Source organism: Pristiophorus japonicus, chromosome 22 (genome assembly GCF_044704955.1).
Source record: "Pristiophorus japonicus isolate sPriJap1 chromosome 22, sPriJap1.hap1, whole genome shotgun sequence".
Lineage (NCBI taxonomy): Eukaryota > Metazoa > Chordata > Chondrichthyes > Pristiophoridae > Pristiophorus > Pristiophorus japonicus.
This window is the reverse complement of record NC_091998.1, coordinates 51,316,647-51,333,148: the sequence shown is the minus strand read 5'-3', so window position 1 is coordinate 51,333,148 and position 16,502 is coordinate 51,316,647. Positions and strand designations below refer to the sequence as shown.

At 48.1% G+C, this 16,502-nt stretch overlaps 1 protein-coding gene across 2 annotated transcripts in view; it reads right to left on the bottom strand.

Annotated features, from left to right (window-relative positions):
- Positions 1–16,502, bottom strand: part of LOC139235026 (glutamine--fructose-6-phosphate aminotransferase [isomerizing] 1) — a 104,258-nt gene that overhangs the window by 45,282 nt on the left and 42,474 nt on the right. Inside the window, exons 9-13 of one of the 2 annotated variants that reach the window (XM_070866119.1) lie at positions 13,653–13,697; positions 9,550–9,655; positions 8,599–8,762; positions 5,091–5,186; positions 3,060–3,157 (exon numbers count right to left, since the gene is read on the bottom strand). In XM_070866119.1, coding sequence (XP_070722220.1) covers positions 3,060–3,157; positions 5,091–5,186; positions 8,599–8,762; positions 9,550–9,655; positions 13,653–13,697 — 509 coding nt within the window. The remainder of the gene's footprint in view (positions 1–3,059; positions 3,158–5,090; positions 5,187–8,598; positions 8,763–9,549; positions 9,656–13,652; positions 13,698–16,502) is intronic. The other variant, XM_070866120.1, reaches the window with a different exon arrangement.

Sequence of the window (16,502 nt, the reverse complement as noted above, 5' to 3'; positions counted from 1 at the left end):
AACCTTCTGACTCAGTGCGACCACAGAGCCACACGCACACCAACGTGGATCTAGTCAGAAATGAATGATACACCGCGAGGATGCTTTTGACTTACAAACCTCTGTTAACACCGTAAGCAATAGGAGCAGCAGGAGGCCATTCGGCCCCTCAAGCCTGCTCCACCATACAATAAGATCATGGTGGATTGACCTCACTCCACCTTCCCACCCAATCTCCATATCCCTCGATTCCCCTTAGTATCCAAAAATCTTATCGATCTCCGTCTTGAATATACTCAACGACTGAGCCTCCACAGCTCTGTTGACTTTGTTTAGCTGACAAGGGATGTCACGAGAGAAAACGTTTTCAGTCAACCCTCCTGGGAAGGTAGCTGCCAGTGTGTTTTCAGGCAAGCTTTTATCAGCCCGACTATGCTCAGAGAACCAGAAACACCGGGAGGCAAGTAGCTGCTGGACTGGGCCCCCTCAGATTAGCTTGAAGTAGATTTGCATCATTCCTTTAAGATAATCGTTATTTGTAATTTGACACACGGATTTTCCTCCGTGGTGTTTCCCCAACAGGGAATGGAACTGCTGGCGGCAGCACGGAGAGGTAATGGAGTAATTTGATAGCTCCAGGGCCAAGCGAAAGCCGGATTGGTTTCTGGCTGCGGCGGCGATCACCTCTTAAAGAAGGGTAGGTACTGCAGGGAATTCAAGGCCAGAGTGATCTCCTGGACTCGTTTCGATCGTCTAGATGGGTCGGAGTTGAATTTCCAGATTTTTTCCTCCCAAATTGGCCTGGGTTTTTTATGAATCTGTTTTTTTGCGCCTCCCAGGAGACCACATGGTTTGAGGTGGAGGGTATATGTTGTGATACACACGGTATCGCAATTGTGTGGGATGGGCCGGATGGTCTTTACCTGTCTGTCATTGTTTGTACGTGGAGCGGCGAGGTCGGAGCGAAGGAGCGGTGAGAGATTGCAGAGCGACGTGATCGGGACCCTGGAGAGGCGCGAGTTCAGGGCCCAGAAGAGACGAGGGACCAAAGGCAGCCCACATTGCGATACGTGTGCGCACTCGGCCCGTGCAGCAGAGCTGGTTTCCAGTCGTCTTGGTTAATCCTTGCCACTGGACCAAGACCTAGCTCTGTCAAGCCAGTGTGGTGGTTGGTGTGCAACGGCCACCCCACGTTAAACAACTTCACACACAGGCATCTTCCGCTCTTCAATATGTAGTTCAGGACCTGGAATATTAGGTCCTTCATTGAAACACCTGTGAACACTCATCCCTTTCTGGCATGGAAACAAGTCATCCTCGTTTCGAGGGACTGCCTAAGAGAGAGAGGGTTCGTAAAATGTGCCTTCAGAGAGCGGGAAAATCTCAGCAACGAGCAGAAATAAGACGGACGCGAGCAGGAGGCTCGTCTGCTCATTCTCGTTATTAATAACTTGCATTCATGCAATGCTGCTCATTCGGGGGAGTGAGGAAGGAGGCATTGGCAGATTGGAGATAGCCCACCACCCCCCAACAAAGGCACGGTTGAAGAGGTGGGCTTTTAAACAGCCCTTTGAAAGAAGGGCGAGAGGAGGCAGGACCCAGTGGCTTTGGGAAAGCGACCACAGAGCAATGCGCAGTGACCAAAGGGTGGATTGGAGGCGAGCAGGAGAGGAGCAGTAATCTAGAGTCAGAGGACGAGGCTGGGTCATGCAGCTGAAGAGGTTCACTACAATGGGGCAAGACTGTGGAAGGAAATTAACAAGGACCTTGAAGTTGCCTTGACTGAGGGGGTGACCAGGACGACATTGATGGGCGTGCAGGATTTTATGCGAGAGAGAATTTGGCTCGGAAAGCTCTGGATTAACGGGAGTCAATGATGGCAGTGCTCAAGGAATCAGTTTTCAAGGTGATGAAAGATGGATTGAATAAATGCACATCAACGTTAAAACAAACAGATGACATTACTGAAAAACTACACATTTCCTCATTGTGTGATTTGGCGCTGATTCTAAGCTGTGACCAAGCATCATGTAAACACACATTCTTTCCTCACAGCAATAGTGTGGTCAATTGCACTGCACCCATGTCTACTGTAAGATTTGGATCACAGGTCATACACTGATTGCCCAATGGGTCTTAGGAGTTGTGAGGTGTTTCATTAAAGAGCGGAAATTATAAGCACAGTCAGAAACAACACGTGATTTAGATATAGACTTACAACCCGTGACAGATGAAAGCGGTCTACGGCCCCAGAACAGAATGGACGGACATTGAGGCAGAACGGTGGTCTCGGAATAGGTCCCGAGCTGGTGGAGGGGTTAGGCCACAGCCATCACTGGGGGTCCACCTCAGAGGTTTGAGCTTGACCAAGGTGTTAGGCCGAAGCCCGGATGAGATCAACCTCGAGAAACTCTCTAATCAGTGTGCCCGTTTCTCTCTCTCGGTTGCCTGTTTTTATATCCAGTGGATTCCTTGCATCAATCATTTTTTTTACCCATTCAATTGTCCAATCATAAGGGAGAGGGTACCTATGAGGTCATTTTCTTCCTTATCTCAGTCTGAATGTCTTATTGCCCTTTCAAGAGACAGCTTGCTTATCTTTAAGGCTCCTCGCTACATCCCTTATCGTTCGAACTTGAAGGCTTGTTTTTTTCTCTTTCTGATCTCGCAACTCAGCTCTTCTCCTGACATGATTGGAATTCTTCTGTGTCCTCAACTTAGGCACACTGCTGAGCTGGGGAACCCGAGACTATTATTTCTTCCAATCCACGATTTCTTACAGTACTACCCCAGATGAGCTAACGCACCACAGAACGGGGGTGGTACCCATGAGTTTCCTGCTCCGCACGGCTCAACAACGGCCACCAATCCAACGGGGGGGGGAGGAGTCATTATTGTGCTGCATGCTGCAAACTGCAGCGAGCGAGATTAATTGTCTCCCAACTGAGACCAGGGCAGCAGAACCATGTCTTTTTGCTTTTTTATAAAAACCACCCCCAAAACGTGATGGGTGTCATACCTTCAAATAATGACGAGCGCAATGTATCATTTATGCTAATATACCGCATGAATAAACGTACAGCAACACCAGCATGAAAACTTGTCCCGCAGGCAATGAGAATCAAACGTCTGCACCTCAGGATCTCCTTGATGTGATCCTGTAAGCCACCGAGAATCACTGTGGAAGGAGAAAGACTCGTCACTCACTGTTGCAGGAACATCAGGCACATCTACAAGCATTATCCCCAAATCATATCGTCAAAGACACGAAAAGGCCATTTGGCCCATTGAGCCTGTCCCTGCTTGCTTCAGCTCAACCAGCCAGGCATCCAATTACCTCGCCATTTGCCCCAACACCTTTGAGGCGATTGGTTGGTGGAGAATTCCTAATGCTTGTCATCATCTGAATGAAGATTTTCTTTTGAGATCCATTTGAAGTTTACCCAGCAGTGATTTAAAATAGTGACTTATTCTACTGGACTGACTGACAAAATGATTATTCTGGGCTCATTTTGCCTCAGTCAGCCATTTAGGACTGAGATGAGGAGAAATTTCTTCATTCAGAGGGTGGGGAATCGTTGGAATTCTCTACCCAAGAGGGCTGTGGAGGCTCAGTCGTTGAGTATATTCAAGACAGAGTTACATGTTGTCCCCAGCAAGGTTAGCAGAGGCTCATACACAGACTGTCTCCAAATGGCACATCTGATCCGTGGGAATGCCTTGCACAGGAAAAATCACTGTTCAGACCCTTGATGAAAACAGGAAACTCATCACAGTTTAGAGCCTTTCCTAATAATGATAGCGTCAGCCATCGAAGAATTATGGGGAGCGGGCAGGGAAGTGGAGTTGAGGCCAAGATCAGATCAGCCATGATCTTATTGAATGGCGGAGCAGGTTCGAGGGGCCAAATGGCCTACTCCTGCTCCTATTCCTTCTGCTCTTATGAAGCCCACGTTGCCAAGATACCAACGGCCCATAAAACCAAACAACATTAAAATAAAATGCAGGAAGGACGACAGCAATGATGGCATTGAACGACAATGTAAACGAATCCAGCAAGGCAACTTAAACAGAAGTGGGCGGTTCACTACTTCACAACACTTGTTGTCGATTATGAACTGTACAATGAGCAAAGTTGGCACTTGCAGAACCATTTATGTTCAGCTCGTGCAGCAAATGCAAAGATCTTCGACAAGATACTTGCCTTCTCTCCTGCACAGGCAAGTACAATGCAGTAATGGGCGCGCACCTACAGTGTTCAGGGGAGCCGAGAACAGGTAGATCACAGCAGGACTTTAGGGGGGACGAAACTGGCCCATCTGGGGGGGGGGGGGGGCACCAACCTTCCTGGCCCGGGTCAGTGAACGACTCGCTCCTGGGGTGCTGAACAGGTCAGCCCTACGCGGCTGCTCCGCCTCGCGCTGAGACGCCACAATGCTGGATTAGTTTGCATTGTCGTTCAACGCCATCATTGCTGTCGTCCTTCCTGCGTTTTATTTTAATGTCGTTTGGTTTTATGGGCTGTTGTTGGTATCTCGGTAGCGTAGCCTTCATAAGAACAGAAGGGATAGGAGCAGGAGTCGGCCGTTTGGCCCCTCGAGCCTGCTCCGCCATTTAATAAGGTCAATTAAAGGGAAGGGCCTCTGCGGATTTTGTTGCCCCGTTTGGTGAGCATCACTGGGCCGCCAGGCGCATTTTCGACCGGAGCAGCGGCCCGCCACACAACAGGCGGTGCTGGGCTGCATGATTGCGGCCCTGTCGAAACGAGGGCCGCCATTGTTGGGTCGAAAACATGGCGGCCCGGGGCGCACACGACCTCCCCTTTGAGGGGCACCCCGGACGGATGTCCACGCCCCATGAAGCTGCCGCTGATATCGGCTCGCGGTGCTAACCACCGATCGCCCCCAGAATCTCGAGGGCAGTTTCAGTCGAGGCGCCACCCCCCCGCCTGCTCCCGGACAAAAAGGGGTTTGCTCCCAGTTAGCGCCAACGTGGCGCACAAAGGGGGCAATTTCGGCCCCTAGGTCTCGGTGAACATGAACAATCAGACAGGGAAATTGCAGAGTGAAGTACGACACTGAGACAGCAATGCTGCTCTTCACCCTTGTTACCTGTATTGTCATCGAAGTTGATTCTTCCTCTCATTGTGTTCAGCACAGACTCGGGCTGCTCAAAGATTTCTTTCTGCATAAAAGAGCTGAAGTTACCTGTAAATAAAATTGGGGGGGGGGGGGGGGGGGGGGGGGGAAAGATGAGACACAAATTAGGATGTTAAAGTGTCACCACTGCACTCAAGCTCAATACGACTTGGTGTACACAGCCCTTCAGGGTCAGCAGTTATAGGACTGGCAACAACACGTGCACAGAATCCAGGTTTGGTATCAAAGGTGAATAAGTCTATTTTTATATTAAAGGACTGGGAGAATTAGAAGCCTATATTGAGCTACTTGAAGTGTCAGCTGTGGCTCAGTGGCTAGAACGCTTGCCCCCGAGTCAGAAGGTTGTGGGTTCAAGTCCCAATCCAGGAACCTGTACACAAAATCTAGGCTGACATTCCAGTGCAGTGCTGAGGGAGTGCTGCACTGTTGCAGGTGCTGTTCAACCAAGGCCCGTCTGCTCCCTCAGTTGGACGTGAAAGATCCCGTGGCACTATTTCCAAGAGCGCAAGAGGACTTATCCCCGGTGTCCTGGGGCCAATATCTATCCCTCAATCAACATCACAAGAAAAAAGATTATCTGGATCATCATCACATTGCTGTTTGTGGGAGCTTGCTGTGCGCAAATTGGCTGCCTCGTTTCCTACATTACAACAGTGACTACACTTTAAAAAGCACTTCATTGGCTGTAAGGTGCTTTGGGATGTCCTGAGGTCGTGAAACATTGAAACATAGAAAATAGGTGGAGTAGGCCATTCGGTCTATTGCACCTTCAATATGATCATGGCTGATCATGCAACTTCAGTACCCCATTCCTGCTTTCTCTCCATACCCCCGGTCCCTTTAGTCGAAGGGTCACGTCTAACTCCCGTGAAAGGCGCTACATAAATGCCAGTCTTTTTTTTTTAAAACTGGACCTCAAAATGCCCTGGCAGCACTGGTTTGGCTTCCCTGGGTTTTTCTATAAAATGTTGCCCCAGATGACGGGACATCAACTTGAGTGTCACCCCGCAGCCTCTTGCTCCATTTGAAACTGCTGTAACCCAAGTGAAAAGCTGAAGCCCGCTTGTATACGAAGAGTACATCCAAAAGTGATCACTAATGGAATAATAAACTGCTTGTGTGGTAGCGGCAATACTTGGGTCGAAAATTGCTTTCTGCAGAGCTCCATAGTCTGATGGACGTTCTCCACACATCACCACCTCCTGCACAAAGCTCCCAATTCAGTGAACAGTTGTGCAATCCTCAAAATTGGACAAGTTAATAGATTTTATCGTGCAGGTACAAAGAGCTGAATAGGGCCAAGGTGTTGTTCCACTACTCAATTATGCACCGGAACGGAAATGAGTAAATTGGATGACTTGATTCTGTCAATCAGACAACATTCACCACCAAAATTCACACCGCATCCTCAACATTGCGATATTCCCATTCAAGTGCGGAACATCTGTTGCAGGTAAAGTTACTGGGAGTCTTTGCCTCGGTTTAGGTTTTAATCACAATTCACATGCCAACGAACTCGGCCAAACGGAAACCCAATTAGTGCCAAAGGAAAATACAGCTTCGGTGTAACTTTTGATGTCCTTCCCTTTTCATGCATCAGAAAAGTTATTGAAATTAAATTTGGCAAAACTTGCTAAATCTTGAAATGGCAAAGATGGTATCAGTTTGTCAGTACACATGGAATTTATTACAGCAATAATCAAGAACACAGGGACTGGCTGACAAAGGGAATTGCATGATTGCTCTTCACCCTCAAGAGCTGAGATCAACTCCACCAGGAATGATGGAATGAAAACCTCCCAAAGCTCTGCAGGAAATGAATTTGACACATCTCAAATCAAGTTACTGGAGGGGACAGCAAAAAAATGCATTTCCACATGGAATGTATTTGCTTCAATGGTTCTTTACTTAAGAATTCATAACACATTGCTATCAAGAACTCGTTGATTTATCAGCAAAAGGTTTAACAATCACACTACACATTACCAGTTCATCCACCAGACTCACAACCACCTGCCTCATCGTGGATCCCCAGAACCCAACTGGCTGGGGTTTTATTGAGTCTTGTGAACATCACGTAACTGGCTAAGCCACTCCCAGCTCAACAGCTATTTTGAAAAGTAACTTTAAATCAAATGCGCCCGTTTCTTTTTGAGGGTACCAAAAACCACAATTTAACAACTGGAAATTAAAGGGAACCTTTTTCAAATCAGATCAAATTAAAATTCTGTTCTCTGTTGAAATGATGCACTCCAGTCCCTCCGGTGGCTTCAACAGCTCTACAACGATAAACCTGTGAGCATACTCACAGGTGCATGCACCAGACTTTGGAAAAAAAAACTCATTCACGGGATGTGGGCATCGCTGGCAAGGCCGGCATTTATCACCCATCCCTAATTGCCACTTGAGAAGGTGGTGGTGAGCCGCCTTCTTGAACTGTTGCAGTCCCGTGTGGTGAAGGTGCACCCACAGTGCTGTTAGGGAGGGAGTTCCAGGATTTTGACCCAGCGACGATGAAGGTATGGTGATATACTTTCAAGTCAGGATGGTGTATGACTTGGGAGGGGAACTTGGAGGTGGTGGTGTTCCCATGCGTCTGCTGCCCTTGTAGGTGGTAGAGGTTGCAGGTTTGGGAGGTGCTGCCGAAGAAGCCTTGGTGAGTTGCTGCAGTGCATCTTGTAGATGGTACACACTGCAGCCACGGTGCGCCAGTGGTGGAGGGAGTGTTGTTGGAGCTGCACTCATCTAGGCAAGTGGAAGGTATTCTATCATACTCGAGAGCACAAGAACATATAGCAACTCAAGTCTTGGCTTTTCCCAGATGCTGTTCATCACTAGGCATATGTCGAGTATGATCAGCATCACTAAATACATGAAAGCATTTGGCCACACGATCTGGCAAGACAGCATCATGGAGCTGCTAATATTGCTCACGATTAACAGCACCCCATTTATTCTGTCTCATTAACTGAGCTACAATCTGTTGGTACCACAATAACTCCAACGGAGTCCCAGCTTGGAGAAATACTGCAGGTTGAGTCGCCCCTGGCCAATCTTGTTCATCTGCGAGATTATAACTATCGGGGAAAGATTGAACAGGTTGTGGCGTTTTTCTTTCAGAATAATAGGTGGCCCATTTAAAATGGAGATGAGGAGGAATTTCTTCTCTCAGAGGGTTGTAACTCTTTGGAATTCTCTGCCCCAGAGAGCTGTGGAGGCTGGGTCATTGAATATATTTAAGGGGGAGATGGGCAGATTTTTGAAGGATAAGGGAGTCAAGGGTTCTGGGGAGTGGGCGGGGAAGTGGAGTTGAGTCCATGATCGGATCAGCCATGATATTAAATGGCGGAGCAGGCTCGAGGGGCCGAATGGCCGACTCTGACGGACATTTCACTCCTCCGCTTCTTGGTCAAGGAATCGTGCTTTGAAAAATGAGGTGCCTGCGCTACTGCCCTCGTACCTTTCATGATTTGTTGAAGTTCCAGCTGAAGGGTCTGGATGGCACGGGCTGGGTGGTCCCCAGCTCGGCGTTTGATCCTGTGAATGGAGAGGTGTCCATCCACTACAGCCGCCACATCATCATCCTCCAGAAAGATCACTCGGTTGGTGTGTTCGATGACAGCGCTGTCGGACACGAGCACGACACAGGTTACAACATACCCGGGGCAGCGCACCGTCACGGTCTCTTGCGTGCGATCACGGCAGCCCCCCCCCCCCCCACAGAACTCGCTATCCTCTCCCCAGACAGAGCCCCTTTTATTTCCACTCTAGATACCAGTGGACTTTATTTGAAGGAAACACAAATCCCATCATAACCCCCCCCCCCCCCGCTGCCTCTGTCCACATCACTTCACGGACATAAGAAATAGGAGCAGGAGTTGGCTATTCGGCCCCCCGAGCTTGCTCCGACGTTCAACAAGATCGTGGCTGATCTGATCTTGGCCTCAACTCTACTTCCTTGCCCGTTCCCGAATCGTTCAAAAATCTGTCTCTCTCCACCATAAATATATGCAATGACCCAGCCTCCACAGCTCTCTGGGGCAGAGAATGCCAAAGATTTACAACCCTCAGAAAATAAATTCCTCCTCATCTTAGTCTAAACGGGCAACCCCTTATTCTTAAACTATGCCCCCTGGTTCAAGATTTCCCCTACAAGGAGAAACATCCTCTCTTCATCTATCCTGTTGAGGGCCCCCCCCTCCCTCCCCTCAGTATTTTATATGTTTCAATAAGACCCCTTTCTCATTCTTCTAAACTCCAAAGAGTACAGGCCCAATCTGCTGCTCTGGGCCCAGCCGGCCACAGGTCTGCCCATTGAGAACCAACGCTCTGCGTCACTTAGGTGCACTGCACGCAACGCGAAGGAGCGCGAATCGTCCGCTGCTCGGGTAATCGGGACAATTGAGCTTACCTGGCGTCTGAGGCAAAGTAGTATTCGACGGCTTTTTCCTCCACTGGGAAGAGGCAGGTGGTGCTGTCGGCACGAGGAAGGCTGCAGTTACCCTTCTTGTCCTTGCCTGTTGGATCCAGGACAGGAGAATCAATGCACGCACACAGAATAAGCGATCCGAGCCTGCCACCATATAGCAAACGCTGATCCATACATCACCCCCCATCACTCTGGGAATTTCCCAAGAATTGACTGCGTCGCTCTGTTGGCCAAAATGGAGGAAAAGACTTGGAATTGTTTCCACTTCCCCAGGGACCTTCTTTACTGCTCACACTTTCTGCGGGTACCCGGGTCCCAGGCCTTGACCACTGTCGCTCGGCTCACAAACATTGCCCATAGATTTCCAGCTCTGCTTCCTCGGAGGGAAGTGCCTGAACTCTGCAGGTGGTGAAAATTCAACCCACGAGGAGAACGGTGGGCGGGGTCTGTGGGCTATTGCCAACTGAGAAGGCGCAGACTGTTTGACCTCAATGCATTCTCAGAGGATGATCAGAACACAACGGACTCTGTGAGAGAGCGGGTTCCAGAGGTGAAAGGGTCCACTTCATTCACCCTCTGACCGTCTCTAATCATATTTCAGCAGCAACTTTTCTAATTTTTGATATTTATCTTGTTTTTTCCCCCCAAAGCTTTCCCTGAGCTTAAGCGGTGCTCCTTGTGTGTGTGTGCGCTTCTCAAATTTCACTTTAAAATTTTGTTGGCTAAAATTTGGAAAGAAATGAATTTTTCACATTTAATGGGAAAAAGGAAATCTAATACAAGAGGAAGCGCTGAAAATGCTATGTCAATCTCTGAAGGGGACAAGACAAAGAATTTGCAGCGATATAGCCCCTTACCATGTCTCCAAAGGGCACCATAGTACTTCACATACTGTAGTGACTGTTGTGTCGGCAAATACAGCAACCATTTTGTGCCCAAGGTCCCACCCAATAGCAATGACAAGATTAAACATTTTTAAATGTTGCTGGCCGAGGAAAAGAAGTGGCCAGGACAGCAGGAGAACGCGTTGCATTCTTTAAATAGTGCGACTGAAACTTGGTCATCCACCTGAATAAGCAGATGGGGACTTTGGAAATTTGATGTAAAATCCTGCAAAGCTCCAATGTGAGGTGGATCGAAAAAGTAAATGAACTTCGCACGGTTACCTTGGAGATGGAACGGTTCAATGCTTCACTATGGACGTGAACACAGAATCTCGGTTGACGCTTCAGTGCAGTCCTGAGCACTCTTTTTATTTTGGGTGCGCCGCCCCTTTAAGGGGCTATGCGACCCGTTCGAATTACTGCACATGGGTTTTTTTCCCCGTTAGAACGCCATGGAGCGGTCTGCACGGGATTAAGGGAACATTGGTCCTGAGGGATTACTGCATCGTCGGAGGTGGTCTTTTGGATGAGATACTAAGCCGAGGCCCCGTTTGCCTGCTTAGGTAAATGCCAAAGATCCAGAAGTGTCAGCTGTGGCTCAGTGGGTAGCACTCTCGCCTCCGAGTCAGGTTGTGGGTTCAAGTCCCACTCTGGGAACTTGAGCACAAAATAAATCTAGGTTGCCACTCCCAGCGCAGTGCTGAGGGAGGTGCCGTCTTTCGGATGAGATGTTAAGCTGAGGCCCTGACTGCTCTCTCAGGTGGACGTAAAAGATCCCATGGCACTATTTCAAAGAAGAGCAGGAGAATTATCCCTGGTGTCCTGGGGCCAATATTTATCCCTCAATCATCATAGAAACAAAGAAAATCCCTCTCGCTGTTGGTTGTGGGATCTCGTGGAGTGCAAATTGGCCGCTGTGCTGGCCGACACATCAAGTGACTTCACTTGGCAATCATTGGCTGTGGCGGGCTTTGGGACACCTGAGAATGTGACCATGCGCTGCAAAAATGCGACTTCGCTTGTTCTTTCTCTGGGTCACTGGCTTCTCTTCTAAAGGTGCATTTAATCATTCGTTCAACGTAATTTGCTCAGCTCTCTAGGAGATCCCAATAAATATTTCCCCCGGAGCACATTTTTACTTTGTGCTTTCAGGACAGCAATTGGGAGAAGGACGGGAGAGGAGTTGAGGAGAACCTTCTTTACCCAGATGGTGGTGGTCTTCTGGAACTCACTGCCTGAAAGGGTGGTCGAGGCAGAAACCCTCACCGCATTTGAAAAGTACTTGGATGTGCACTTAATGTGCCGTAACCTACAGGGCTATGGACCAAGAGCTGGAAAGTGACATTATTAGGCTGGATAGCTCTTTTTTGGCAGGCACAGACACGATGGGCCGAATGGCCTTCTTCTGTGCTGTAAATTTCTATGATTCCATACAGGTTCGTGTGTCAGAAGTGAATATCGGGATTTTAGATATGCTTCCTGCATGGTTTGCAATGACAAGAACTCACAATCATGTTTTTCATTGTTAATTTTAATTGGACAGAAACCGGGGAATTGGGAATAATGCCAGTTTCCGATATGCACTCCCGGCATGTGAAGTTCTGCGCTGGACTCGCTAAAGACGGAAGTTTACCCTTATATTCGCCCAGGTCAAAAATAAATTTTTAGCAAATACACTGCAATATGTTAAAGGGGGAAGATGCATAGATTTTGGGGCAGAAATTCCGACATCCAGGGCCCGTACGAAGTTTCTACAGACCTGGGAAGGCATCGGAAAAGCTGGTTTTCAGCGCACAATGTGCATGAAAACCGACTTTTCCGATCCGTCAAACTGGAGCTCGACAGATCGTAACCAGATCGGGAGCGAGGACATTTGGTTGGGCAAGATTGCGATATTTACCCATAGCTTGCCCAGCAAATGTCCTCAGAAATCTTGCGCCTGATAAAAGCATGCCCATAGCCGACTTTTACAGGCACAAGTGTTTTAAAACACACGAAAACATAGTAAAATAAAGTTATGAAAACATATTTTATTGTTAAAAACCCTCCCCATTATGGTAAGTTTATTTCAAGGCATAATTAAAAAAACTTTTTTAAAAATCGGGAATATATATATTTTTTTAATAAGACAATAATAACTTTAATTTAAATGAATCTTAAATTTGTAGTGTATTTTTTCTATTCTTTTAGTGTTTTAGGTGTTTGGGGGGTTTCTCATTCATAATAATGGGAACTCCAACTTATGGAGTTCCCATTATGAAGAATGAAAAAATACTGTACCTTGATTTGCTGCCCAGAGCCATGTGACTGCAGCTCCAGCTTACGGACGTCCCTACGAGCACGCGCTGCGATGTGCAAGGAGAGGAGACCCGTGGACCAGGATATCGAGCGGGTGCAGCAGCTTCAGGTAGGTGCGCATTTTTTTCTCTAAAAGCTAGTCGAACGCCCGCGGGAAGGAGAAAGCGGGATTTCTGGGCCTTTATGTTAAGACCAAGCAAGCGTGTGGAGGTTATGCTGCTATACACAGCCATGGCTCCCTGATGCCCCTCACAGGAGACGAGAGCGCGCTGATGTGAGTTGACAACCGTGGCAGCATGAGACATACAAAAACAAAATCCCAGTCTTTCTCTCGCGGTATTCCAGTTACTTGCAAATAAGCCCCAGAGAAAGGAAGCGAGTCATGCAGAATTCTGTGCGTTGAAGATAAAGCCTGATATTTCCTTTTGTAATTATGTTGTCGACAGAGATTAGTACTGCTTTCCGTGAGATGAACCACTTTGCAAGGGGACAAACATGAGCCTGGGGCGGGGGGGAATCCGCTCACTGATCAACCAAGGGAAGCAGATTTTGAGGGGGCAATTTGAAAAAGGCAATTAAGCGTGAGACACCGAAGTGTAGCAGGACCAAGATTTGTGAACTGCACTTATGGTTTTTGCAAAACAGCGCAGGTGCTGGGGATCTGAAATAAAAACTGGAAACACGCAAGCAGACGTAGGGCAGCCTGATCTGCTGAGTGCGTCCCGGCATTTTTTTCAGCTTTTAATATTGCGTCATGCTGAAGGAATCATAAGGAATGCAGCACCAATCACCGCCTTGCCCACTAAACCCTCCGCATGGAGTGGTGTGAAACTTGACAATCAAAGTCACAGGATAAGACGAGGCATAAAAGGCTCAACTAAAGGTTCAATACTCGACCAAAACCTTTGCTTTCTGATTCCGTAGATTGGGCATCCATCTTAAAATCAGCTGGAAGTGCAAAGTTAAAAAAAATAAACAAACGTAAAATACTACCGGTGATAAGACCACTGAACGGACATCTTTAATGTTTGCAAACGAGTACTTTTCAGAGGCCCATGCCCTGCTGGGAAGACTGTGAAAGAATACAAACCATTCGTGAGGAAGGCACTTTACGAGTACTGCATGCACCACATTACAGGAAAGATACGATTGCACGAGAGAGGGTGCAGAGGAGAGTTACGAGGTTGTTGCCTGGACTGGAGAATTTTAGCTGTGAGGAAAGATTGGATAGGCTGGGTTTGTTTTCTTTGCAACAGGAGGCCGAGGGGAGACCTTATCGAGGTGTATAAAGTTACGAGGGGCCTAGATAGAGTGGATAGGACGGACCTATTTCCCTCAGCAGAGAGGTCAACAACCAGGGGGCATAGATTTAAAGTAATCGGTAGGAGGTTTAGAGGGGATTTGAGGGGAGATTTCTTCACCCAGAGGGTGGTGGGGGTCTGGAACTCACTGTCTGAAAGGGTGTTAGAGGCAGAAACCCTCATCGCATTTAAGAAGTACCTGGATGTGCACCTGAAGTGCCGTAACCTGCAGGGCTACGGACCCAGAGCTGGAAAGTGGGATTAGGCTGGATAGCTCTTGGTCGGCCGGCGTGGACACGATGGGCCGAAATGGCCACCTTCTGTGCCGTAAATTTCTACGATTCATGTCTATTTTTCCTAATTAGATCAAGCATCAGTATTTTTTAAAATGCAATAATCAACAGAATAATACTAACATACTTCATCTAATAGTTATCTGTGTGAGAACACCAGCGGCAGGTCGGGGCTATAAAAGGGGCGGGTGTGCGGTGGCCCAGGGAGCAGCGTGGGGGCCACTCCAGGGAGCAGCGTGATCTGGAGCAGGAGGGCAACGGCAGCGAAGAGTGATGTGATCAAGGTCCAGGTCGGTGATTGGAGCGTGGGCAGGTACAGCAGGAGCGGCGAGAGACTGTGGAAGGAAGTGATCGGGGCCCAGGAGAGGCGTGAGTTTGGGGCCAGGGCCCAGGGGCAGCACGGGCCCAGCCCACACTGCTATATGTGTGCGCACTAGGTCCGTGCAGCAGAGCTGGTCTCCAGTCATCCTGGATAGCCCTTGCCACTGGACCAAGACCTAGATCTGTCAAGCCCGTGTGGTGGCTGGTGTACAACGGCCACCCCACGTTAAAAAAATCCACGCACAGGCATCTTCCACCCTTCAGGATGTAGTTCAGGATCTAGAATATCAGATCCTTCATTGAAACACCTGTGAACTCATCCTTTTTTGGCGTGGAAGCAAGTCATCCTCGATTCGCGGGACCACCTATGATGATGAAAAGTTGTCTATATATCGTTTGATTTCTGAAAGGGTATTCTGAAGTAAACACTGCCCCCAACAATCCAGCATGCAGCTTCTCATCAACGGGCTTGGGTCGAGATATACCTGACCATGGCGGGTTTAATAATGCAGACACATTTACCCGTTTGTATCAACATCTGTTTCAAGATACTGGTTAGAGCAATGTCATTTCCAGGTGAACGTCATATTTAATGTAAACCATATTATGCCCTCCGCGTTCATGTTATGTTGTGTTTGCATATGCTGCACAATTTTGTGTCAATTAAATACTTGATGAAGTTTTTACAATACAAGTAATTTTTGCCATCTGCTTCGCATTCAGCTTAATTTACTGCGAGCAGCGCAGGCCCAAAAAGCAGCAGCACTGACCCCCAGAATCAGAAAATCCAGCTTCAACACTTCACACCAGCACAAAGTGCCCTCTGGACAGGGTCAAAGATGTATTTTTATTATTCCCTATCTGAGGTTCTCTTCCCCCTTCCCCAGATTCATGTTGGGGCACATTTCCAAGTGTGCTGCCAGCATATAATGGCCACTCGTCACTTGTGTGAACCTGGTCACCAAGTATTGGCAGGGCATTAGGAGAGTCTGATCCTGCCCGCGCCCCCCCCCCGACCCCCACCGTTTAATATCTTGTTCAAAGGCAGAGCAGGCTCAAGGGTTCGTGTGGCCTACTCCTGCTCCTAGTTCTATGTTCATAGAAATTTACAGCACGGAAGGAGGCCATTCCGGCCCATCGTGTCCGTGCCGGCTGACAGAGAGCTATCCAGCCTAATCCCACATTCCAGCTCTGGGTCCGTAGCCCTGTAGGTTACGGCACTTCAAGTGCACATCCAAGGACTTTTTAAATGCGGTGAGGGTTTCTGCCTCTACCACCCTTTCAGGCAGTGAGTTCCAGACCCCCATCACCCTCAGGGTTAAAAAAATTTCCCCTCAAATCCCCTCTAAACCTCCTACCAATTACTTTTAATTCATGCCCCCTGGTTGTTGGTCCCTCTGCCAAGGGAAATAGATCCTTCCTATCCACTCTATCCAGGCCCCTCATAATTTTATACACCTCAATAAAAGCTCACCTCAGCCTCCTCTGTTCCAAAACAAACAACCCCGCTCTATCCAATCTTTCCTCATAGCTAAAATTCTCCAGTCCAGGCAGCATCCTGGTAAATCTCTTCTGTACCCTCTCGAGTGCAATCACAACTTTCCTGTGATGTGGTGACCAGAACTGCACACAGTACTCCAGCTGTGGCCAAACTAGTGTTTTATACAGTTCAACCAATTTCTTCTCTCAGAGGGTTATAAATCTATGGAATTCTCTGCCCCAGTGGTGGCTGGGTCATTGAATATATTTAAGGCAGAGATGGACAGATTTTTGAGCGATAAGGGAGTAAAGGGTTATGGGGAACAAGCAGGGAAGTGGAGCTGAGTCCATGATCAGAT